The 26,892-nt window shown below is 45.6% G+C and overlaps 1 protein-coding gene across 2 annotated transcripts in view; it reads left to right on the top strand.

The window, feature by feature from the left end:
• AP3B1 (adaptor related protein complex 3 subunit beta 1) overlaps positions 1-26,892 on the top strand; it is a 1,836,520-nt gene that overhangs the window by 723,094 nt on the left and 1,086,534 nt on the right. For both annotated transcript variants that reach the window (XM_085632261.1, XM_085632260.1), the window contains exons 9-11: positions 16,760-16,857; positions 24,413-24,467; positions 24,578-24,649. In XM_085632261.1, the coding sequence (XP_085488387.1) occupies positions 16,760-16,857; positions 24,413-24,467; positions 24,578-24,649 (225 nt within the window). The remainder of the gene's footprint in view (positions 1-16,759; positions 16,858-24,412; positions 24,468-24,577; positions 24,650-26,892) is intronic.

The raw sequence follows: 26,892 nt of genomic DNA on the forward strand, positions 1-26,892 counted from the left end.
ACAACTCCAACTCAGCTTGGATGGCCGGGAGGGAGACCAGGGGATCTGTCACTGGAAGGAGCACGTCATCAGCAAACGGAGATATCTTATGGTCATCTGGGCCAAATCGCATTCCCTGGATCTCCTGATTTCCTCTGATCCTGTGGGCCAGGGGTTCGATGCTCAAGGCAAGGCCGCAAGTCAGGTGAAAGGAGGAGTAAGCAACGCCGTTGACAATGACCCGAGAGCTAGGAAAGTCGTAGTTAGCGCGAATCATCCCTATAAAGGTTTTGTTGAAGCCAAAGCGCTGGAGCACTGTAAATAAGAAAGACCATTCCACGCGATCAAACGCTTTCTGCACGTCTAGTGAGTGAAGCGCTGTTGGGATGTTTTTCTTGTGGGCCTTTTCAATAATGTGGATGATAAGTCGCAAGTTATTGTGGGTTTGTCGCCCCTTAATAAAACCTGACTGATCCGGACCTATAAGAGCGGGGAGAAATATTTCGAGACGAGTAGCCAGGATTTTGGAGTAGATTTTTGCATTCAGGTTCAGAAGAGCAATCGGGCAGTAAGAAGAGCAGAGTGAGGGATCCTTGCCAGGTTTAGGCAGTACTGCTACAACTGCTTCTCCCATGGAAGGAGTGACTTGTTGCTCAGAAGTGATAAGATTAAATAATGTTGTCAGGAAGGGGACGAGCTCCGGTGCAAAAGTACGATAGAAATGAGCTGAGAAGCCATCCGGCCCAGGAGCTTTCTGGAGTTTAAGGGAGTCAATCGCCTTCTGCACCTCTTCAGCGGATATGGGTTTCGCCAACTCTTCATTGGAGTGAGCCCCTACCTGAGGGAGGTCTAGGGGGTCCAAAAATCCCGAAGGATCATGAGACCCCGAAAACTCCGATGTAAAGAGTTCTTTAGAAGTCCTCGAAGGCTCTTGCCTTCCCCTCCTCCGACTTGTGCAAAACTCCTTTCTCATCAACTATTTGTTTAATGTATTCGCTTTCCTGTTTGGCCCGTAGTTGGCACGCCAACAAGGAGCCCACCTTATTCCCACTCTCATATCCCCTAGAGTGTAAACGTAAGAGAGATTTTTCTGCTCTGTTAGTGTAAATAGCCTGTAGTTTCCCCTTTAGGGCCGCGACTATCCGTAGCGCCAGGACTGAGGGATTGACCTTATGGGCCTGCTCTGCTGCCGTAAGTTCTCGTTCTAGTTGGAGGCGCTCTGCACATTGTTGAGAGCGCAAAGTAGTAGCCAATTCAATGCACTTGCCTTGGATCACAGCCTTGAGAGCGTCCCAAGTAGTGGCATGAGAAGTATCCTCAGGGTCATTTATCTCGAGAAACTCCCGAATGGTCTTCCGGAGTTTGTCACGGAGAAGTCTGTCCCTGCATAAGAAGTTGGGGAAGTACCAATGGGCATGTTTGGGGCGCTGGTTTGGCCAAGTGATCATCCGCTCCAAGGGGGCATGGTCCGATAAACATATATCGGGTGGAACGGAGATTGCAGGACAGAGGGGAGCAAGCATTGACTCAGGAAAATGTGGTCGATACGTGAGTATGTTCTATGAGATTGCAAGAAGAACGAGTAATTCCGCGTCGTGGGATTGACGTCCCTCCGTATGTCTACCAACCCCATAAGCTGAAGCTGGGAGCGCAGCGCCTTCCCAAACGTTCCCCCAGGTGCCCTGTGTGCGTGTGTCGTGTCCCTATCCAGATCCCAGACTAAATTGAAGTCCCCCAAAAGTAGAATGTCCCCCTGGGCAAAAGTTTCCAGAGTCTTGAGGAAGGAAAGAATAAAATCTTGTTGACCTGTGTTAGGAGCATAGAGCGCTGCAAACGTACATTGGTGGCCTCTGAGATTCCCCTCAAACCATAATGAACCTCCCGCTTTTGTCTGTTTTAGTGTTCTGAGCTTGGAAGGGAACCCCCGCGTGAAACATCCGTGCCACCCTGTTTTGTTTCATGGAGTGTGAGGATCGAAACATGAGGCGATAAGCTTTGTGGCGTAGTCGCTGTTCATCTGACTTTTTGAGGTGTGTTTCCTGAAGAGCTGCTATTTGGACATTGTGGTCAAGCATGTACTTCCAGGATCGCTGGCGCTTGTTAGGGGAATTCAGTCCCCGAGCATTCCAAGAAACCACTCTAACCACCTACCTATGTTGGGCCGTAGCGTGTCGGACTGCCTTGCCTCGGAGCCCCCAATTAGGGCCTACCACTCTGCTACTCTCATAGGTCAAGTCCGCCGCCATTCACCAGTGGCAGGGCTCTGTCAATCTTTTACTGCAGGCCCCCTCTGCCCCCATCGGCTGTGAGCTCGTCTCAAAATGCCTCTGTCATTATGTGCAGCATGCTTACCCACTCTCTGCAATCATCCTCTGCTCATCAGTGCAAACCTCTTACATGGGCCTCAACTCCGCCCATGCCCACTCTGCCATGTGCCTGTACCTTGTCTGTATCTTGGCCTGAAGGGCAGACATCCAGCGGATTACCACTTGCCGCATGGTCAGTAGGAGCCCCAGCTGCACAATCTTATTTCGCATCCTGTGCACTTTGGGACACGGAATAAGACTCAGCAGGCAGTGTTTAGCCTCATCCTCAAGGTGAATGGCGGTGGTCTGCCGCAAGCATCACAACACCTCCTACAGATCCGGCGCTATGTTGCCACAGCTCCAAATCATGTGAATGAATCCCGCTCTGCTTCTCCTCCATCTGGGGCATTTTTGTTGTGCGGGTGGGATATATCCTACTAAATCTCATGGTATCAAGTATACTCGGTGCAATACGTAAAAATGAGCCAACTTGAAAAGAGCTTTACTAGATACTTCTTGTACCAGCGCAAAAGTTTTTATTGTATTCTGCATCGGTTACGAGCACTGTTATATCTTCCTCCCAACCGCTCTGTGCTCGGTATTCAACCTGTGGTCTACCTTTCTTGAGGACTCGGTACAGATGGGATACGAGGCACCTGGATGACCCCAGTTTCAGCATTGCCTCTAATGTACAGGTCTCTTGAGGTGTTGCCGGGAAGCCAGGCCACAGTCCCCTGGTCACTCAATGCAGGGCATTAATCTGAAGAACTGTCCCGGGCCTACTCTAAACTGCTCCCGAACTTCTGGAAAGGTGAGGCAGGTGTCAGCCGGATAAAGATCCCCAAGTGTCTCGCAACCCTCCTGTCCCCAGTCGGCTAGGGACATCGCATGGCTGAGTCGCAAACTGAGGTATCCACTCTGTTGGAAGTTTCCTAGTTAAGGGTGTCACATGTAGTACACTCTTAACTGTGCCTGTCCATGCCTGAGTGACCTGCTATATGATGAATGGGTGAGATAAATTGCACTGTCTTCCTGACAGCAGTATAGTAGGTAGGTGTTCCACCCCGGGGTTCCTGCCAGGTGTTAGTGGCAGACGGAGACGAAGCGGGGTTTCCGTGTGTGTGTTCAGCATTGCGCTCCCTTCACAGGACGGAATTTGCAGACGATCCCTACGATCTTAAAAGGAACATCTGACGCGTAAGCCGTTGCTTGGCTTACTGATTCCTGACGTAACCACGCCCCTTTGGTCAATTCCGTGTTTGTTCCTCGCTTAGCGGCACGGATGTAGCCGCTGTGATTCCTGGATTCCTGTTTGTTTCCCTGAGACAACTTCCCGGTGGGAATTTTCTTACCTTTACCCCGTGATCCTGCTATCCTATATCCTTAACACCCTCCGGGGGTCCCGTTCTCCGGCATCTCTGTTTGGCCAGCTTTTCGTGTTTCCCTAACTCCCTGACTGGTCTCGCCTCTCGTCTTCCCTGTATTCCGACCCAGCCTTTCAGTGTGAATGTGTGTAGACTCCCTTCCCCCTTCATTATTGTTACCTGGTACGAACGTGATTGTGTGTGTTTACCCCGCTCCGTATCTTCTTGTAGATACCAGAGGGGGTGTAGTAGCCCTCTCTTTCTCTCCTCAAGGGTTAGGTGGTGTAGTTCCACTCTGTCTTCAGTTTAGGAGTTGGATTACACGTATTTCACCTACCTCCTCTATCCGGGTAAATGCTTACTCCGCTCCATCTTCAGTTTAAGAGCCGAGTATAGTCATTTGCATTGGTGTATGCAGGTCAGTGATACCGCTCTTCTCAACCTAAAACAGGGATCTAAAGACTTACTTACGTATATCACCCAGTTTAATGGCTACTTGTAGAAACACATTGACCGGAAGATAAACGGACTTCCCTGTTTTATAGGGGTCTCTCAGATGAAGGATTTGTTATCTCAAATCGTTAATCCCCCTGATGACTGTCCCTCTTTCATAGAACTCATGGTGAAACTGAATCAGCGCTTGCAAGAAAGAAGAGGCGAAAAACCCAGTGGGGCCGTACCTAGATATGTAATGTCCCGACCAGAGAAAAAAGACAGTAAAGACGTACCTGAACCCATGCAGATAGGAGGGATAAGAGGTCCTCTATCTGTAGAAGAAAAAACTAAGAGACGTAAACTCAATTTATGTCTCTACTGTGGAAAGGGAGGTCATTATGCTAAAGAATGCCCTGTTAGACCTTCGGTTCCACCAAAGAAGGTCGCAAGTAACTCTGAAAACTAGATCACTTGAAGAATGTAGGGATCGATTCTTCAAGTGTTTTACCATCTCAGATCTCCAAGACGCATAAAGCATTGAGGAGGCCTGTGAAACACTTTTTGTTAAACGTTACGTTGATAGTCTCCTGTCAGGATAGATACAACATGTCTATTCTTTTGGATTCGGGAGCCACTGGGAATTTCCTGGATATTCAAGTGGCAAAAAGGATAGGCATTCCCTTCATTCCCAAGAAATGCCCTGAACCAGTAAAGGCAGTAGATAGTTCTGAATTATCTTCAGGCTTAATCGTGCATCAAACACCTCCGTTAGTAGTGGTATGCGGAAATGGACATTCAGAACCTATATCCTTTGACCTAATAGATGCTCCCAGTTGTGGAGCTATCTTGGGAGTTCCATGGCTCCAATTACACAATCCACAAATTGATTGGATAGCCCGAACTGTCACGCTCAAATGACCTTTCTGTATGCTTCATTGCTATCAGGAAGCTACTGACAGCCTGAGCCCTTTATGTTGTGCGATCCATACGGTGGCCACTGCCTCCAGCGTTCCAGAGGTGTATTCCGAATTTGCTTCTGTCTTCAATGAACAAGAAGCCACTAACTTACCGCCACACCGCAGTTACGACTGTCGCATAGATTTAATGCCAGGATCTGAGTTGCCTAACAGACGTGTCTATGCTCTCACCTCAGCAGAAACGGAATATCTCAAGGAGTATTTAGACGATATGTTACAAAAGGGGTTTATTAGACACTCCACTTCTCCAGTCTCGTCACCTCTTTTTTTTATCTCCAAACGGGAGGGAGGCCTGAGAGCGTGCCTGGACTATCGGGCATTGAACAAGATCACAATAAAAAACAAATATCCTCTCCCGCTCATCCCTGTCTTATTAGACCAAGTTAGAGGGGCTAAAGTGTACACAAAGATCGACATTAGAGGAGCATACCATCTCATTCAAGTAAAAGCAGGCGATGAGTGGAAAACGGCATTTCGAACTAAATTCGGGCTTTATGAATATTGCGTTATGCCATTTGGATTATGCAATGCCCCTGCGGCTTTTCAATATTTCATGAATGACATCCTGAGGGAGTATCTCGATATTTTTGTCATAGTGTATATTGACGATATACTGATTTATTCACAAAACGAGAAGGAACATCTGCTTCATGTACAAACGATCTTACATAAATTGAAAGAGCACCAACTGTATGCTAAACTGGATAAAAGCATGTTTCATACAGATACCATCGATTTCTTGGGATTTGTGCTCTCGCCTCAAGGGATTCAAATGGATCCTCAAAAGATAAAAGCTCTCATCCAGTGGCCGAGCCCAGCGTCAGTTAAGGAGGTTCAATCATTGCTAATTTCTATAGGCGATTCATTGATCATTTTTCTGATGTAATCTCGCCAATTACGAAACTACTAAAAAAAGGAGATAGAATTCGCCTGGACCCTGGAAGCAGAAAAAGCCTTAGGTATTCTGAAGGATAAATTCACCTCGGTCCCTATAATCATACATGTAGACAACACACAATCTTTTTTCTAGAAGCAGACGCTTCCCAACACGCTGTAGGTGCGGTTTTGTCTCAGAGGGACAAAAACACGGGGCAATTGGACCCAGTTGCATACTTTTCTAAAATGTTGCTGCCAGCCGAGCAGAATTACACTATAGGAGAGAGGGAACTTTTAGCCATTAAATTGTCCTTTCAAGAATGGAGACACTACTTGGTGGGATCCCCTCATGTCATCACCATTTTTTCAGATCATAGAAACCTTCAATTTTTCAAGTCTGCCAAGGCTCTTACTCCTCGACAGATGCGTTGGGTATCTTTTTTAGCGAATATGATTTTGTCATAACGTATAGACCTGCCGCACAGCTTGGTAAAGCGGATGCACTATCACGTATTGGGGGTGCTAGAGTGATTACTCGAGATAACGTACTCCCCATCATTCCTAAACACAAAATCATAGGAGCAGAGACACATGGGTTTACTACGTTCATAGAAGAGTTAAAAGAACAATGTGCCCTGATTCCTTCAGAAGAATGGATAAAAAACCCGGCACATACCATCCAAGAGGGGTTATATTATCACCAGAAAAAACTGTACATACCTTGTTCCTCTTTGAGACAGAAAGCCAAGCCCACAAAATTATTTCCACCCAAGTGAAGATGAATGTGGATAAGGCACATAGTCAAGTCGAACCACCTCCATTAGTAGGCCATAATCCCACTTTAGAAGAATTATCCATAGTCCTGATGGATTTACAAGCTGAGATAGAAAGGCTACGCAGCGAGAATTCACGACTACACACTGAGGTCGAGCAAATGAAGGCTCAAGAAAACAATACAGCCAGAGGACTAGGGACTATTCCGAAGACTAAGAGAAATTACATCCAACCCGCTCATTTTTCAATCCCGTCCGCTACCCTGGGGGCCACGGCAAGTGTCACTGAATCCCTACCTCCCGTCCAAATCACTGTGCAGACACCTACTCTGGTTCCTTTAGCAATGCCAGAAAGATTCACGGGGGATAGTGCGAAGTATAACAGTTTCATGACTCCTTGTCATTTGCAGTTCATGTGTAAAGCTTCTGCCTTTCCGGACGACGCGGCAAAATTGGCATTTGTGATTTCTTATCTCGCTGGGGATGCAGCTGATTGGGCCGTCTCTCTGGTATAGACAAATGATCCTTTGTTATATAATTACACGACCTTTCAAGATAAGATGAGAAGCCTGTTTGCCAAACATACCTATATGCAGGCGTCCCGTTCTGTCTTTAGCTTATGAGTCGGGCAACGCTGCACCATACAGAGGAGAAGGACACCCTGTTCTGTCTTATGCTTATGAGACAGGGTGTTGCAAGAGTGAGAGAGAGTGTTACCCTTGATTGTTTATTTCCCTCTGTTGGTCCTATATTGCCCCTTACTGGCTTGAGCCTCTGTGACTCTCTGCATCTTCCACTGGACTCCTTTCACAGAAGACCTCTCGCCAAGGCCTTGTGCTCACAAGAGTGGGGTAAGTGGAGCGCGGTGTTGAACACACTCCAAAAGAAGCTTTGTATAGGTATTAATAGTACTAAATGAACAGTGTAACCTTTTCTTTGCAGTTCCTGCACTTCCTCAATTCCCCGCTGCAGCATCATCTAGCTGGGGGAGAGTGGGGATCACTCCTTGGGTAATTCCCCCCACACTTTTTGGAAGCTGCTGCCCTTGAGTGTGTTACGTTGCTCCATTCTGGGCGCTAGCTCTTGGGAAGTGTGGAGGACTTTAATCTTCGCTTCTGTGGATTTGGGCCTGGGCAGAGGGCCTAACCTGACAGCAGGAGTCGCTTCTCCCAGTTGTCACCCTCTGCCCACCAGCATGCCCCATTTTGTAACTGCAGCGCCAGATAGTACAACTCGATGTCTGGCAGTCCCAGACCCCATGTGTGGCATCCAGCATAAGAATTTATTGGCCCACCCTGCTGCGTTTGCCCGCCCAAATTAGTGCCATGATGAGGCTATTTAGCTCTGTAGAGGCGATGCGAGGGATCAAACATAGCAAGTTCTGCAGTATATACAGGCCTCTCTGTAGCACCACCATCTTTGCCAGGGAGATTCTACCTGCCTCTGACAGTTTTTTCCACCGAGGCTTTCAGTCCAACTAGCACTCTACCCATATTGGGAGAGAATTTCTTCTTCTCCCTGTGTGTCACCTAAATCCTCAGATATCTAAAGGCATCCAGGTCCCATCGCAGCCCAACCTTTGATAGGGCCTCCAAGGGTTTACCTTCTAGTCTTGCCAATATATTTATTATATTAATGATTTACTTTGGTTCACCCGGAGTCCAGACACCTCACCAGATTCCCATAGTTCCTGTAAAAGGAGAAGCACTGAATTTGCGGGCTATTGCAGGTAGACAAGGGCGTCTTCTGCATATAAAGAGATAAAGTGGCCTGTTGCACCCACATGCATGGCACATCTCCCCAGCTCAACTCGCAGGGGGATTGCTAAGTGCTCCTTTGCCAGAGCAAACAGCAGTGGGGAGAGTGAGCACCCCTACTTTGTACCTTGCTTTATGATCCAGGCCATTGAGACATAGCCAGCTCAAGTGTACTCTTGCCATGGTGTTTGCATAAAGCAGGGAGACCCATTCAACAAAGATCGGGCCGAAGGCTATCTGCTTCAGGGCCTCCTAGAGATACTCCCAATCCGGGGTATCATCCCTCTTAATATTTAGTGCAGTCATGGCTCCCTCCAACTCCGTGCCTCTTATGGAATGCATGCCATGTGCCAACCTACATAGGTTCATAAGGATGCTGCGTTGTGGGATAAATCCTCACAGATCGTGTATCAAGTGGGCCATCACTGTCTTTAGTTGATTAGCTAGGGCTTTCGCTAATACCTTAACATCCGCGTTGATCATTGACAACCTGTAGTAGGAGCCCACTTGCGTTGGGTCACGCTCCGACTTAGGTAGCATGATTAGAAGAGCCTCTTGCATAGATTTTGGTAGGCTGCCCAACTGCTGGGCCTCCTTAAACATCTCCAAAGTGGGTCAACGAGCAAGCCCGAGTAACTTTGGTAAAATTCAGAGGAAAGACCATCTGTGACCGGCGTTTTACAATGAGGCATGCTCTTCGTGACCTCCAATATTTTTCCTTGTACAGTCTACGTCTAAAGCTGCCGCCTGCTCCCTACTTAAGGATGATAATGTGATCCGACCTGAAATATTCACCCCGGCGGTATCCCTCCCACCCCCCAATTACCTGGCTTCTTGTAAAGGGCAGATAAATGATGGTGCAATACTTTGTTGCTCGCTGCCTGTGTGATCACCAGTTAGCCCTCGTGGCCCTTCACAGTCCAGGTTTACCCGGCTGAGGGGGCGCTAGGTTGCGCACGAGCAAGATGGCCGCACTGACGTGAGGTTCCTGCAGCTCGGCACAAAAGATCTGATTATTAATCCTGCCCACATGCACCTGTGATGGTAATAACCGTGGCAATCCAGAGCCCATCAGCAGCTGCACACTCCTGGATGCCGCTGCAAGCACATTCCTGCCGCACCGCTACACCCGCCTGTCTGGAACTGCCGGTCGGCGTGCAACACTACGAGAGGCCCGTGGCTCCCACGTGGCGGCCGGGCCTCTCAGGCGGAGCTCAGGAGGAGCACTCAATGCTGAAAAGAGGTGAGGCTGTGTCGGGCTGTTCTCTGCCACAACATGACAAGCGCGAATCACAGCACCTAACGGTGGCAACTCCGGGGATCCTGAACTGAGCCCTAGATGGCATGATTGGGGTACGAGGCGCGACTCATTAACGGTGCCCGAGACCCCCCCGGCAGTGGAAGCAACGAAAGGCCACGCAGACAGTTAATGCGCTCCAAAGGGAAATCTGCAGGATCACTCTGGGAGGCCCCACCCATACACGAGGGATATCCCCATCTAAACGCTTTCACTGCATAGCGCAGAAATCAAACTGCTATGATCCCCTACCCACGCATCAGAGGAGAAGCGGGCGCAGGGTGCCGGGCTCCCTCATCCACTATCGACACGGCCGCTGATACATGCCCATAACGCGCAGAGTGCGGGGAATTGCATCTCCGGGGGGCACAAATGCTTGGTGGGCCACTCAAGATATACTCTGCCCACTACCACAACATCGGGAGAGTTGAGACCCCTGCTGAACGCCTCAAGTGACAGTACCCCAGCAACCATATCTGGCTGACATAGAAGTAGATCGCATACTCAGCACGACACTCTATGTACGGGACACACGCAAAACAAGGCGCAGGCAACCAGACGATACAGGAACTAATTTAAAGACCAAGAACGCTCCCCCCGATCGGGCCATTAAGTTTACCAGTTATTTTTGACACTGGAGCAGACGCGGGGGAAGACATCACTGCCCTGACGATTTCATCTAGTGCCCACAATGGGGAAACCGGACACACAACAACCACGGCTTACATTTGAGGCCAAGAAAAGTAACCGCCTGCAACAGAAGGAGCTAGGGGCAGCTGGTGATGGCGCCGCTCAAGACTCCTCCAACATGATAAATGAGGACATGAAAACTATCCAACAAGAGGTCAGACAGGGCTTCACCACCATAGCGAAAAAAATTTATAGCATGGCGACGCGAATGGATGCTATCGTTCATAAACTAGAGGGTCACGAAGCACGTCTCAAAGATGCAGAGCGCTGTATCTTGGACACTGAGGACAGCACCTCCCAGGTTAAGACCCATGTCGCACAAATGGGCAGACTCTTGAAACGGATAGCGTCCAAGAACGAAGACTTAGAAGCGCGAAGCAGGCGCAACAATATTCGTGTTCTTGGTATTCCGGAAAGCACTAACACCTGCAAAATAGAAGATTACATTGAGAAGATGCTACTGACGACCATCGGTGCGGAATCATTTTCGTCCCAGTTTATCGTCGAGCACGCGCACCGCACTTTGGGCCCTCGACCGCCACAGGGTAGCACACCTCAACCCATCATTGCAAGGCCCCTGAATTATAGAGATCGGGACGTCGCGCTGCGTGTAGCAAGGGACCAATGGCAATTGTACTTTGATGGCATCATGTTTACTATATACCCTGACTTTATGGCGGCAGTGCAGGAAGAACGACGCTAATTTACACCCGCAAAACAAAAAGGCCCAATTAGACTATGCATTGCTCTACCCAGCGCCTCTTAGGATCACTCATCAGGGAAAGCAGACCTTTTTCATCAAACCACAGCAGGTGGATGAATTCTTGAAACCTCTCAAACGCACCAACAAAAATCCTGTTACACCCAACGCGTCCCCCAGATCCAATCACTGACCGAAGAGTCTGACCCGCACTGAACACCTGTAGGTTCTTAACCGCGATGCCAAGGGAAACGTAAAAACATGGCGTAACCCAGAGGGTCCTACCTTACAAACGTCTTCAAGTGACTCACTCAGAACATTATGACACAACCAGGTGACACTAAGGGTTTTTGTTCCAATGACGCGTTGGGCACCCTCTGCCCTCTCTGAGATCATTCATACCACCAATCTCAGAGAGAAGGCGAGGTGTAATCGTGCACGCACCTAGGGGTTCCCCCCAGCGGGCAATCCCCCACTGTTTTAGCTGCATAATATGCGCAGCATATATTTGTTGTTGTTGGGAGTTAGGGAGGGGGATGGGGAATGTAATTCTGGTATGTTGGGGTTGCTTCAGTGGGAGGGGGTGGAGGGGGGGTTGTTTTTTTCACACTTCAGCACGGACACGGCACAGCAAGCTAGAATGGAATGTAGTTACATGCTTATCACACTCACTATGCAGCCTTAAACCACTTACTGCAACTAGTCTGGGCCCATGACTGACACAATATCCTCTGGAAAAATTAAAATCCTCACTTGGAACGTCAGGGGATTGCGGGATCCACGGAAACGTCACCAGATACTGGCCTACTTAGATAGGCACCAGACCCATATAGCGATGCTACAGGAAACCCATATTAATCCTGCACACAACAATAATTTTGCACATAAATAGGCTGACCATAGGGTCTTCTCATTGTATTCATCATATGCCAGAGGAACGGCCATTATCATCAAAAAACTAACACCATTTGCCCTGACCAGCACATATAGTGACCCTGGTGGGCGATACTGCCTTGCATGGGGACGACTGGGTACAGATTCTGTAACGCTAGCATGTTGCTATGGCCCTAATGTAGACGACCCTGACTTTTTCACGACCCTGTGGGGCAAGATTGTGGGGGTAGGCTCCACTCACATAATCTGGGGAGGGGATTTTAATGTAGCACGTGACCCTTCCATTGACCGATCCAACCCAGCCCCACATCATTATACGAAGTCCTGCACGGTCCTACAGGATATAACCAAAGCTAGCTACCTAATCGACGCATGGCGACACATATATCCCCACAGACAGGAAGGCACACACTTCAGTGCACAAGCAGCATCGTGGGCGCGTCTTGATTGCTGGTTCCTTTCACGGGGGCTTGGCCCAGCCATAACGAGTGTTTAGCATTTAGCGTGCACATATTCTGACCACTCTCCAGTCCTGCTTACACTGACTTCACCAGGCTACGGCACCCCTCACTGTGGCTGGCGATTGCAACCTTTATCACTGCTTGACACAGTTTTCCATAGCGAGTTAGGAGAAGAAATCCAGGACTTCTTCCAAAGAAATAAGGGCTCGAAGGAAGTGGGAGCCATTTGGGAAGCCTTTAAAGTTACCATTTGGGGAATCTGTATATCCAAGAGCGCAGGGGTACTTAGGGACATACAAAACACACTACAGAAACTTGAGTCCGAGCTAAAAGCATTAGAGACACAACTCTCTGCAGGTCCGGACAATGATGCCCAACGAGAGTTCCGCGAGAAACTTTCGGACTACACTGATACTGCAAACCGAGAAACCAAATTTAGAGGAAAATACTGGATAGCTAGGTGTTACGGGGAGGGCGAACGCCCTGGGAAGTCACTAGCAGAGACCATACGAAAGCCACGTTTCTCTAATTACGTCCTAGAAGTGAAAGGGTCTGAGGGGGCACTATATCGCAACACAGCGGATATCCTCAATACATTCGCCATGCATTACTCCTCGCTATACACCTCCACTCAGAATGACCGACTTGACCTTGACGAGTATCTAGGCGACGTAGCACTGGGATGGTTGGGGGATTCGCAACAAGAATTTGTATGCGCCCCCTTTGAATTAGATGAAGTACAGGAGGCTATAATGCATACACAGTCCGGTAAAGCAGCTGGCATGGACGGGATACCCATCGAATTTTATAAAACATATATAGACCAACTGGCTCCCATTCTTCGCGAGGTCTTTGAAGACTCCTTGGAATCTAATAGGCTCCCCCCGTCCATGAGGAAAGCGCTTATAAATTCACTGCTCAAACCCGGGAAATCACCAATCCATTGTGTTTCGTACAGGCCACTTTCCCTGATTAATTGTGACACTAAAATTCTAGCTAAAATCATAGCCAACAGACTTTCATACCCGGTAGGGCAACAACGCACAATCTGAGGACCCTTTTTGCAGTCTTTCATAACGTTGCGCCAGAACTCCCATTGGCTGCGTTTTTTTTTAGATGCCACCAAGGCATTCGACTCATTCGAATGGGATTACATATTTGGGGTGATGCAACGCATGGGCTTCCCTCCTTTATTTCTCTCTTGGATAAAGATTCTCTATCAACAACCAACGGCCAAGGTTCTTATTAATCGTCACTTATCCCCAGCTTTTGACATTTCCAGAGGCGCAAGACAAGGCTGCGCCTTATCGCCTCTACTTTTTGCCCTAGCAGTAGAACCATTAGCGTCTAAATTGAGGCAACACCATCAAAATAAGGCACTCTGCTAAAAACTAACGTCAGTTCCTTGTGTCTCTCTATGCGGATGACATCACATTATACATCAGAGACCCGCAAGATAATCTGAATCCTATTTTACGGGAATTCATTGTTTTTGGAAGACTGTCCGTAATACACATCAACTGGGAGAAATCTCATATTTTCCCTCTTACCACATCGACTACTAGATTTCCCCTAGATTTCCCATTAGAATGGTGCGACACTGACCTGCGATATCTGGGGATTCGCATCTCTCGAGACAGAGAAGAGTTGATGCGCCTTAATTATGGCACCACTATCGAGCGCATTAGCAGCTGCGTCACTCAATGGATCACATTGCCGCTCTCTCTGGCGGGGCGAGCGTGCCTAATTAAGATGGTTGTACTTCCGCAGTTACTATATCTGTTTCTAAACATTCCCTATGACCCCGGCGGATATTTTTTCAAAACGCTTTTGTCCGAAATGATCATACTGGTATTGGGAGGCAAACCGCCACGATTGCAGTGGAACGTCCTTACTAGGCCCTATGCACAGGGAGGATGTGACATTCCTGATTTCGAGCTATACTACATAAGTGCACAAGCTCGCTATGCTTATTATTGAATGCGTCCCCCACGATACATGCCGCAAGTGGCTGCGGAGCATTGGTTAGCCGACCCCATACCCATTGAGGGACTACTTTATGCTGCCGTTAATCCGCGGGATAAAGAGCCCACCACATTTGCATGTACGATAAAGGCGTGGAATCGAAACGGCGCTCTCCTGCAATGCCCCATGCTATATTCCCCATCACTCCCCCTTGCATACCATCCTAATATGCAGCTCCTTCAGGAGACAGCATTCCGACGACTCAGAGAGCATACTCACATTACCACGTGGGGGGCTCTTTATCATGCTGGGACGTTCCGAAGCTCTGACCATTTTTTTTCATGGGCACCAACCCTCTCCCCTAGATGTTTTCCTTTACGTACGTCTCCGTCAGGGCATCCGCTCGATCACCCCAGAGTTTCCTCAGGAGCCCCCCTGTCTCAGCCCCCTACATTTGATGCTCTGTGCTGCCTCCCCAAAACGGCTGGTTTCCATGATCTATCACACCATACATACTCAACGAGAGGCATCCCCATGCCCCTCACGGGCACATTGGGAATCAGAACTTGGCTATGAGATTTTGGATGCCCACTGGACGTACTGCTGCTCGCAAACAGAGCAAATCTCTGCCAGTAGCAGGTTACGCATCATGCATTTTAAATTCCTTCATCGCCTGTACTACACTCCTGTTACAATGTACAAGAACAAATTGAGGGAATATGATTGTTGCAATAGATGTAGAACCCCGAGTGCCGATTTTTTTACACCTGGGCTGGGACTGCCCTGAAGTACATAACTATTGGAGGCAGGTTCTGTAAGCCATAGAACAGATGACAGCGTTAACTATCGAGAAATCTCCACTATTAGCCTTACTGGGTTACACCCAACACATCCCTAAACCACAACGCAGATATGTTTCCCTAGTACTCTTGATGGCTTAATGACGCGTTGCGTGCCAGTGGGGCAGCGGGAGAGCGCCGACATTTAATGATTGGCTAAATGATTAAATATATTGCCAGGAGCAACTATCCCACTACGCAGACCTACTTCCCAGTACATCACGGCCCAGAAATATATGGGGGACCCTCACAAGCTACCTCCTTGCACATCCGAGGGAGGATCCAGCTGACAACCTGACACCAAATAGACCTTAAACTTTATCCCACAAGAGACACAAGTAATAATTGTGGGGTATATGCCGGATATCATACTCCGAAATGTATCTCCCTGTATCGAATCTCTAACATGATGCTGCTTGTCCTAATCATATCTAGCTCTAAGGTATACCTGACCAATGATGCTTTATTGAATGTCTAATTGTCCTGCGCATGTTGTAAACTGGGGAGATGCTGCAATTGCTCTGAACAGTACCACAATGTGGGAATAGATTGGAAAATGTAAATAGAGAGTGTGATGAACTATGTGATTCATTTGATTTAAGATGTTACTATAAAATTAAACGACACATGTAACGTATACGCATATAAACTGTGTCAATCAATACGTGCTTCTCATGCTTTGTATTGTTTACTTTGAAAAACCAATCAAAATAAAAAAAAATTAAAAAAGGTTTACCCGGCTGATTGACCCACTCCCCATGTAGCCTCTGTCTGTAGTCTCTCAGGATGAATTTGTTGATGGTATCCCATATCTCGCCTATAGTGTTTCTCACTGCCTGTATCTTTTCCTTTAAAGACCGTTTTTCTACCATTACTCTTTGTAGGTGAGCTAATAAATTAATAGATCTTTAATCTGAATACATCCTAAAACTTGAAGATTATTGGTATAGCTAAGTAGTTTATTCATTTGACTTTGAGATATGAAACTAGCAATTGTAGGATGGTTGTACTTGACATTGATATCAATATTATCATCAACTTGAATTTCACAGCTTTTCTAATGGCTCCTTAACTCTTTTTCTTGAGCTACGGCATTAGAACTGCTACCTTTTCTACTTACTTGTTTAACTATACAGAATGAAGCTAGTCTAGTTTGTTTATATCTTACAGACAACACCGAAAAAACATTAGTCGGAGGATGTGTTACATAATATTGATCATTGTACTGCAAAGAAAATAAATCTTAGTATATGATGTACTTCGCTAAGCTTTTCTCACGCATTTTCATTATTATTCATTTTTCAATTTGGCACATTTTTGGTATGTGAAGTTGTGTTCTAAAAAGGCTATATCTGAAAGATATAACAACTAGCATTTCGTAGATTATTCTGTAATTTGTGTGTTTTAAGATATCTAATCTGAAGGTGTATTTAACCGTATCTTTAGGTGGTGATGGCAGTGGGTCAACTCTATTGGCACCTAGCTCCAAGTTCAGAGGTTGCCATTGTCTCCAAAGCGTTGGTACGTTTACTTCGTAGTCACCGGTAAGTATGTGAGTGAAGTTGTTTTGCATTCCTAGTGCTTTGGAGCTGGCCCGATAAAACATTTTTCTTTGTATTTCATTCTACTTTACTTCTTGTTTATTTCTCTGACTAAGTTATGCTCTTCTGTTCAAGATCCTTTACGTTGATTCAGAGCTGGTGATCTAGCCCTCGTTAGTTAAGACTTTGTTAAGCGAGCACACTCTGTATTTCTTAAAAATGTGTTGTATTTAATTAAATTCTTTTTGGAGTATGAATCTCACTTAAAAGAAATCACTGCAAAAACCAAGAAGAAATTTCAGCATTGTAATAGTTTTACAAATGAGGACAGGGCATTAACACTCAAATCACAATACTAAGGGCAATACAAATATGGTGCTAAAAAAAAGTTAAGCATAAGAATACAAGAGAGAAAAATTGGTTTTGCTACACTAAATTGCCTGTTGCAAACAAAAATGCTTCTAAAATACTTTTGAAAAAGTGTTGAATATTGTTTGCAAGGCAACTGGAAGGAAGATCAAGCCCATGGCTGGTAAATTGTTGGTAAATGTTTTGGTTGTCTTTATATAGGCATTTCTAGAATCTTTGAAAAGTCTAATTGTCTGATAAGTAGGTTGTTAGCTTTTAAGCAATACAATCACATTTAGGGAAGAGGATTTCATATCCAAAGGTGATGAAATTGGAGAAACCAAACAATTTGCTTGCAGTTGAGCATTGAATTAGTCTTCATTGAGTGAAGAGTAAAAGTAGGAAGTACAAACATCTCCCTCCCCATGGCTGCACCATGTCGATTGCTGCTCTTCCTCATGTTCAGATATCTCTTCTGTGCTTTAACTGTTGTCCACCTTCCCTCCAGGCAAACTTCCAGCACCCAATCAGCACATGGATATACTCTCTCTGGCCCAGTTGGCTTGTAATTGCCTTTCCATCAAAAATGCTAGCAGCACCTGGCCAATCTAGCTTGTTGCATACCCTCATAGAACCCTTCACCAGCATACAGTCACTGCTTTCCTTATCTGCCCTCTGTGCCGCAATATTGCCCTCCCCTAGGTACCACTCTTGTACCAACCCCAAAATGCAGGTGCAGTTTGATTTTGAAAAATGGTTAGGCACCCATGCAGTCCATATTCACAGCACATTTGTTGCGCTGAGAGGAGTGTCTTCCAGATCTTTGGAGACTGCCCCGATGTCAGCTAAAATCTGCACGAGGCAACGTCTAAATGGCCCTTCTTCTTTCTCCCTCCCTATAATCTCACTGGGTAGAAAGCCTCACAAGCAGACTCCGAAAGAGAGGAAATAGTACAGCCTTAGCCTAGAGATCCATCAGAGAGACTACACCTTATACAGACTTGTATGAATTTAGATTAAAAAGAAAGACTTAAACCAGGACAAAGGGAGAGTCACTGTTGATATGCTGATGTATTTGACCTTCTAACTGGAAGCTATTCGTAAGTAGAAGAATTTTATTTGCGTCCTCACTTGTGTTAAAGTGATGGTTGTTAGGAAGACCGAAATTAATATAACAGTAAAGAGAAAAATATCAATATGTTACAACAGATATTATTAGAAAAATAATTAGAATAGCAATATAATTCAGGAGTTCTTCACGTAATAGGAGAGAGCTGGCAATTATGTTGTGTTTGTGTCAACAAGATGGGTAAATCCTGAGTGTGTGTAAATGCATTTGAGAGACAGATTGAGCGTAACTAGAAACTGAGAGATGGCCAAACAGATGCAGCAAGGGGCGGGATCATGTTTAAGTGTCGTATCTGCTGATTTGCTGATCTGTGCCAGCATGTTGGTCATGCTGGCTGCATTTAAATAACAGAGTGAGCCATGAATGAACCCTATTGGGACATTATTTTTTCTCTTTGGACTGTGATGTTAGTTGTACTCTCTAAAGTCTTCTCCTGAAAGGTTAATAGCAGTTCTGCGCTCCCAGTTCCTACCAGTGTTCTGTGAGCTGAGCTAATCCAGTCTGCCGCAGTACTGGCAACTTTAAATGCTTTTCTTCACTGGAGCTCATCTCTTACCATATCTAAGACATAGACACAATAGAATTCTAGCCAGCAGATCCCCAAACTGGTATTGTTTGAACAAGCCAATGGATTTTTTCCTTTAGTCCCACTTCTGACCGGCAATCAGCAACTCAGATCCCTAAGCTCTCCAAATTCCCTTCTTTTAAGTTATCCCTCAATCAATAAACAGTTCCTGGATGGTCAGTCTTTTTTACGTTGCAGCACCTGCATATCAGCATTTGCTTTCTTCTCGCTTTAAAAAACCAACGATAGGCTTCATTTCCAAAGTTTTCTCCACTGCAGGTGTCTAAACACTTTCCCCGTTCACTCCACCCATGAATGCTTTCTTGTGCTCTGATCTGGTGTTCTACCTCCTTCTAAAGAAGCTTCATTTCAGGCTAGATGTCTTACAAAACGAGGAAGCATGTTTCAACTAATTGCTGTTGGTCTAGATGTTTTTCCAAATACTCTGTTTTGATACCAGAAAAGAGGTTTGGTCTATTTACTTTGCTGCTTACAATCTGCCCTGAAGCCCTGTGGTCTATTCATGGTTTTACTATTTAACTAACATCCTTATGATTCTAGGCAAATCACTTTATTTGTGCCTCAAATTGTCAATACGTGCAATGTAATTTAAATATCTCATTGTTTAATTTTGTTTATATGTTTGATGTAAAGAAAAAACCTGTGCTTTGTAGTAATGTACTGTCCCGAATATATTTTCTCACCCCATTATATCCAGTTTTTTTAATCCTGCCTTAAACGACATGCCTTATCCATAAGATCAATTTGAACTTTGCACAATAGTAATACATCTTTGAATGTGCATTTGTTATTTGACCACATATGCATTCTCTCCCACTGTGCATCTGCATATGTGGCTTGTGCCGTGGTTTTTTGTCAAGCGAACTTGCTTTAACAAAATCCAGGATGCAAGGAATCATTTGTGAAGTATGTTAAAATCACATTGAAGAGACTCCATGACTGTTATGAGAGTTCATTCCCTGTGTTAAGTAATTGTTACGTCCAAACGATGAGGCAATAAAGTGTTTCCTCTTGTCAATATTGTTGTATTGTAGGAATAAACTCTAATATGACTGTTGCACTGTAGTAATAAATGTGCGAATGTGCGTTTATTAATACAGTTGCTCTAAATTACGTGTTATTGGGCCACATTTATTTTTACTCCCTTGACATAAATATATAAATGAAGAAAATGCATTCCGCCCTTTCTCCAATTCATAGTATTGCAGAAAAAGGTGTACATTATTATAATGCCTTCAAATAATGTATTTAAATGCCTTTTTATCTGCAATCCACGTGGAGTGCTGTCTCGTTCGTGGATAGAAAGGAAAGATGTATTTTTCTTGATTTGTGACCAACATTACTCTGGGATAGCTTTATTTGCCTCGCACAGGCAGCAGTGGAGCACAGGCATCGTGCGTTATGCTGTGTGTTGCTAACCATAACTGACACGTTTTAGTTGATTTGTGTGTTTGAGCTGGAGCCGTAACCCAGTTTAATGTGTTTTTACCAAGTGAATTTCTATTTATTTTTTATAATTCATATTATTGGCAACTTCCCACCATGCCCTGAACCTGGCACAAGCTGCCAACCCATCCTGCCCACGACCTTTTGTCAGTCCCAGCGACCAACTCGCTGCAAGTGTCCAGGCCCAGCATGCAACCCGGCAAAAGCTGCCAATGCCTGCACCGCTTGACCTTTGGAAACCAGTCCGCCACAGGCTACCAACCCCTACTGTGCGCAATCTGTGATTGATAGGCTGTGCAATTTCATAAATCCCGATTTTAAATGGCAGCGTTATGCAATTGTTTTAACCCTTTAAAGTCAATTTTTCTCAAAAGTTACTTAATACATTTACACGAAAACAATGAAAGTGTGCTTTCTGAGTAAAGTTTGATGTCCATGCCAGGTTTGGCTTAAATCCATACAGTGGTTTAGGTGTAGGCACAAGCTAAATTTCCTGTGGGAGCTAAATGCGAAAACACATTTTTTTTTTTTTTTTTTTAAATTAAACCCCCCCTCACCCGTTGTCCACTCCCCCACATGCCCTCCAAACCTAATCTCCCCTCTTTTTAATGTTTGTGTGTGTGTAATATATATATGTGTGTGTATACACACACATATACATATATACTTATTTAGGTGTGTGTATATTAACTACTGGTGGTCGCCAGTAGGTAGTTATAGTCAGGATGCAGGAAGAGCATTTTTTCATTTGCCAGTAACTTTGGTGTCGTTTGACGAATCCTCGCGAAATTTTCAAACCTGTTGAGGCAATCACTTCAGTTGCTGTCTTGAAAGTTTCGGGGTGATCTGTCAAGCTGGGGCCGAGAAAAAGGGGGGGGTCCCAAACATCCTTTTCTCAATGTTAATTTCTGCAGGAAAATTTAGACACAGCTTTAGCCCGAACTGCTGAACGGAATTACACCAAATTTGGCAACAAGGTAGCTCTATGTCCAGAAAGCACTCTTTTTGTTAAATGGTGTAAATCCGTTCTGTAGTTGCAGAGTAATAAAAAGATTTCTCAGATATAAAACTGTGGCTGCAGTGGAACAGTGACCCCTACCGAACTCGTGCCTGAGATCTGATTGGCTGCCAACACTTCAAACCAGAAAGTGTTGGCAGCCACCTTGTGACTCGGTTGAATCGAGTCACAAGAAAAAACATTTTTAAAAAAAAGAAAAGGGGGACAGGGTAGCAACACCCTGACTCCCAAGGCCTCTAGTAGGGGTCCCACAGGACTAAAAAAAGCATTTTTATTTTTTAATTTTCGATGGAATCGTGGTGGATCAGCGAATCCCACTGAAATGTTTTAAAAAACGAAGCGCTGTTACACGCACTTGTTTAATTAGGCCCAGGTCCCGGAGCAATTCGAAATCACGACGGGGGCCCAAGCAGGCTCCCTGCAGCCCCAGATGACTGCCACCGCCCCAGGGCTGAAGACAAAGGAAATGGGGGGGGGGGGGGGGGGTGCCATGCGGCCACTATCCCCCTCTGCCCCGAGGGCCACCACCTTCCTGGGCTTAACTCATACAAATGTTGCGGGCCACACGCCCCTACCCCCAGAGCCCCAGGGACTTATACCTCCCAGGGGCTATATTAAAAAAGATTATGTGTGGGGAGAGGGCTCCGGCAGCAGCCCCCTTCCCTGAGAAAAAAATATTTAAATAAAAAAAAAACAGGCAAGTCGCTGGAGGCCACGCCGCCTTCAACACCACTGTGCAAGCGCGCCTCCTGGTGCAATGGTGGTTGGGGAATTGGGGAATGAAATCCCCTTGAATGCTGATGGTCTTTAGGGGCCAAAAAACCCTCTTGTTACCTCCAGCAAATCCCAGAGTGAGGGATTGCTGAGAGGACTTGAAGGCCAGGCCCCATTTCTCCACCACTCTGCAAACTCGCCTCCTGGCATGCATCTGGTTGGGGAGTGAATTCCACTTTACTCCTGAGGGCCTCGGGACTAAAGTGGACTACTTCCCCCAAACAGTAGTGAGTCAGGTGTTACTGGAGGCGGCAGGAGGGGTTGTTGGGCCCCCAAGGACCCTCAAGAGCCAAGGGAACTTCATCCCCCAACTAGTAGTTTGCCAGGAGGTGCATTTGCAGAGTGGTCGTGGCCACCGAATATCTCTCAGCAATCATGCTGTGTGGGACTTACTGAAGGTAACAGGAGGAGTAGTTGGCCCCCAAGGACGTCCCTGAGGGCCAATTACCCCTCCTGTTACCTCCAGTAAGTCCCACACAGCTCAATTGCTAAGAGGTCTTTGGAGGCCACATCCCCTTTCTCCACCATTCTGTAAGCGCGGCTCCGGTCATGGTGCACTACTGGTTGGGGGATGAAATCCACTTTACTCCTGATGGAGGTTAGGGGCCAAGAAGCCCTCCTGTAAGTCCTACACAGCGGATTTTCTGAGAGCTGGTCGGAGGCCCAGCCTCCTATTTCCACCACTCTGCAAACACAATTACTAATTAAACCATAGAAATTCACTGAAAAAAACAAAGGTTATGGGGACGATATAGTTAGGAGTTCGCTTAAAAAAAAAACCTTAGAAATTACCTGAAAAAAAGCAAAGGATACAGGGATGTTGTAATTAGGAAATAGCATTCAAAAAGCCATAGAAATTTACTGAAAAAATCAAAGGTTACAGGGACGTTGTAGTTAGGCTCATGTTTCACTCGTACAAAACCAGAGAAATTCAGCAGTTATAGTTAAATAAGCTAACTATAACTCGCCCCCCGCCCCTCATGACATGGTCAGTAACATCACTGATGACATCATCCACAGAATCACTGATGCACCCACTCACACCCAAATATAACCTTTCATACACCCACTCCAACTTCTACACTAGCATTCTAAAAACCATTGACACACTCATACAAGTACTTACACACCCACTCACTGCACTGCACACACAGCCAGTCACCCATACAGCCACTTGTACATCAACTCACCCACAAATACAGCCACTGATATAGCCACTCATACAGCCACTCACACTTTCAGTCACTCATAGAGCTTCTCACTCCTACTCACTCACCTATAGAGTCATTCACACATCCATTTACTCACCTATACATTTATACATACACCCACTCATTTATTCTTACAGATGCTAACACATACTCACTCACCTATACAGGCACTGACACAAGCACACACTCTCAATCACTCAGTTATATATACATACAGTCACTCATATACCCCAACACTCAACTATACTGCCTTTCACATATGCAGTTACTCACCTATATACCACTGACTCATCCATTCACTCACCGACACTGCCATACACACACTCACTCCCCCATTCAGCCAACTACACACACACTCACTGTGCCCACGACTCATCCATGCACTCATCCATACAGGCAGTTGCACACACCCTCACCCACCCATACAGACATTTAGGCACCCATATACCTACTCAGACAACCAATCACTCTCATACAGAAACTCACGTACCCACTCACACACCTATACAACCACTTGGGCACCAACTGACAGACAGAAACGGAGATTCACACAAGTCACTCACCCATACATTCACTGAGACAATTATTGACTTATACAGTTACTCACGCACCCACTGAATCATCCAATCAGGCACTCGTACACCCACTGATTCACCAATACACCTTGGTATGTCTATTTAACACTCAAACGTTTTTAAAACACTCAGTCACTGGATGATGTCATGAGTGATGTCACTGACTATGTCATGAGTGATGTAATATGCGAGGTCATAAGCAGTGCATTGTTGGGGCATTTGTTATAGTTAACTCAGCTAACTATAACTGTTGAATTTCTCTGGTTTTGTACAAGTGAAACATGAGCCTTACTTCAACCTTCCTGTTACATTTGGTTTTTCTGTGACTATATTTATAATATATTGTGCTGCTAAATATTGCTTGGACTTCTTGGTTATCTCCTTAGCCTAGTGCACAGTATATTTATGCACTGATTCTATTATATCATAGAAAAGATATCTTATACATGTAATCCTTTGTTTGACCTGTAGGGAAGTCCAGTACATCGTCCTGCAGAATATTGCAACCATGTCCATTCAAAAAAGGGTATGTCTTTCATTTATTCGAATCTAATATGAAATATTTTATGCTCTAAGAGTTTTTTGTTTTCTATAATATTATTTTTGCATGTATTTATTCATTTCTGTTTGTTTTAGGGAATGTTCGAACCATTTTTAAAGAGTTTCTATGTTAGATCTACTGATCCAACCATGATTAAAACATTGAAGGTATGTCATTTTCTTTTAAGTTTCAATAATTGTTATTGATTTTTAAGTATATCATAAGTTAGGCATAGCCTAATAAAATATCAGTTACCCAACATTAACCCTAATCTCTTCCACCTAATCCCTCTCCCCAAATCCCTCCCTCCAAATCCCTCCCTCCAATTCCTATACCCAAGTACTGCTCTGTTCTTTTCAGGTTTATCAGCTTTTGTCCCCTCCTTCCTTCCCACGTCCTGCCTCTCCAAGGTGTACATCTCAGCCTCCAGAACACTACCCACTACTCGTATTTTGGCACGTTAGGCCTCTGTATTCCACATTGAAAATAGGCAGTTACCCGGTCCCATAACCTGCTGAAGACCTGTCCCAGATATAGAGTGCTGTGTGCCAATTTCCCATTGCCTAGGAATGACAAAGTCTCAGAACATGTAGACTACATCGTTGAGACCCGAGTCTTTCCACCCATAAGGTGAAAATCACTTACATTGCCTCTCTTAATTGTTGTGACATGGTCTTGCACTTAACCGAGTGCAGTCTGTATATGGACAGAGCTGGTCACCCCAGCAAAACTTTTCACTGGACCATGCTCAACATGTGTTTCACAACCTGCTGAACAGACACCACCACCATCGCCCTGTAAGCCAATATCTTAGAGCTACTCCACAGGACATGAGCCCCTGGTTGTCCAGCAGTATTCAAATCTATTCTAGTACATTCCATGAAGCCCAACTGACGCGTAGTACCATCTATATAACATTCTATACACAACCTCCGTTGCTTGGGTGTGCCTAGCAAAGTTCGTCGCCCTCTTAAAAATGGTAGACCATTGGTGAATGTCAAACGAAATGATTCGCTTACTTTCACAGTGAAATTGACATCGTTATTTAGCATTCAAGTGTTGGTGATTCAAAAGGGCGTAGAATTTTGAAACCAGTTGCGTCTTTGAGGAAAGCGCCTGCAGGCTTTTCTCTAAATTAGTAAGGACTCTTCTTGACCTTTTTTGACCTCCGGGTCTGACAGCCAGTGTTACCGTTGCAGATATTGGAATCACTCTGCTTTAATAAACATATTCTGCTTTCATTTCTTTAAAGTACTTAAATCCTCTGTTATTAAAAAAAATTGCACAATGCAGAGCAATCCCCTTTATCCCATGCAGAAATGTTTTCCCTGTCCAAGCGTGGCTGAATGCAGCATGCCTAAATAAGGAGAGAATGGTGATAGATGGAATACGACAAGTCCCCTTTTCTTCATAACATTAGCTTAAACCTCCAACATAGCTCTGGTGACAGGGGAGACATAGAGGCTATTCCACCTTCTGATCTCAGCAGACCTGCGACAAGGGGAGAGATGCAACACTCTGATCAATGAAGAACCATTTCTCCACGCCAGCACTTAATCATATACCAAAACTGGGAGGCTTGATAATAATGGAACTGATGGGACACTCCCGATCTACCTGGTCCCTGATGTGCCGGGCACTATGCCAAGCTGAATTTAGGTCTTTACCCTCCTGTAAATGCATGGTGTAGAGTTTCTTTAGGTAGCCTATGTTTCTCTGTGGTATACAAAGTGGGAAAACTTGAAATACATATATGATACTAGGAAGAAAGTGCTTTTTGAAGGCCGCAACCCTAACCACAGCATTCTTGACTCCTTTTCTGGATTTAATGGAGCAAAATAAAATGAAGGAACTTGTACCTATGCAGCTGCATACGTTTGAGATTAGTCTGATCTCCAAAAACTGAATGTTTGTTGACTGAATCCCAGGAGAGAGCAGAAAAGCCAGTCTCCCCCTTCACCTGGGCATGTCAATCAAGTGTAGAGCCTTCTTTGTGTTATCGTTCTGTAACAGAAAATCTTTAGTGGTTCCTTATCTGTGAGTGTTCCTCTTCCTGAGTCTTCTGAGGCCTTGCTCCTGTAGGCAGGTTGCATGTCTCCCCTTCCATTACTGCGCCTTTGGGCTGCTGCCTGCTAAACATCTCCTTGATGTTGGAATCCTACATCTCTCTGCCACCAGTCATGGCATTTGAGAGGCATGGCCCCTAAGAGGAGCGCCTGATGCCCCCTCCCCGCCCCCGCCCATGCTACCCAAAGACTAACACTTGTGGATGTTCAACCAGGTCTCCAACATGGTGCTTATTTAAAATTACACACAGGCCCAGATGAAGGGTGCTGGCCTATACGACCAGAGAGCCTGGGTTACAACATTTCCTGCTCCTCCCAACACTATCCTGTAGGGTCTACTTTTT

This window comes from Triturus cristatus, chromosome 2_1 (genome assembly GCF_964204655.1).
Source record: "Triturus cristatus chromosome 2_1, aTriCri1.1, whole genome shotgun sequence".
Classification (NCBI taxonomy): domain Eukaryota; kingdom Metazoa; phylum Chordata; class Amphibia; order Caudata; family Salamandridae; genus Triturus; species Triturus cristatus.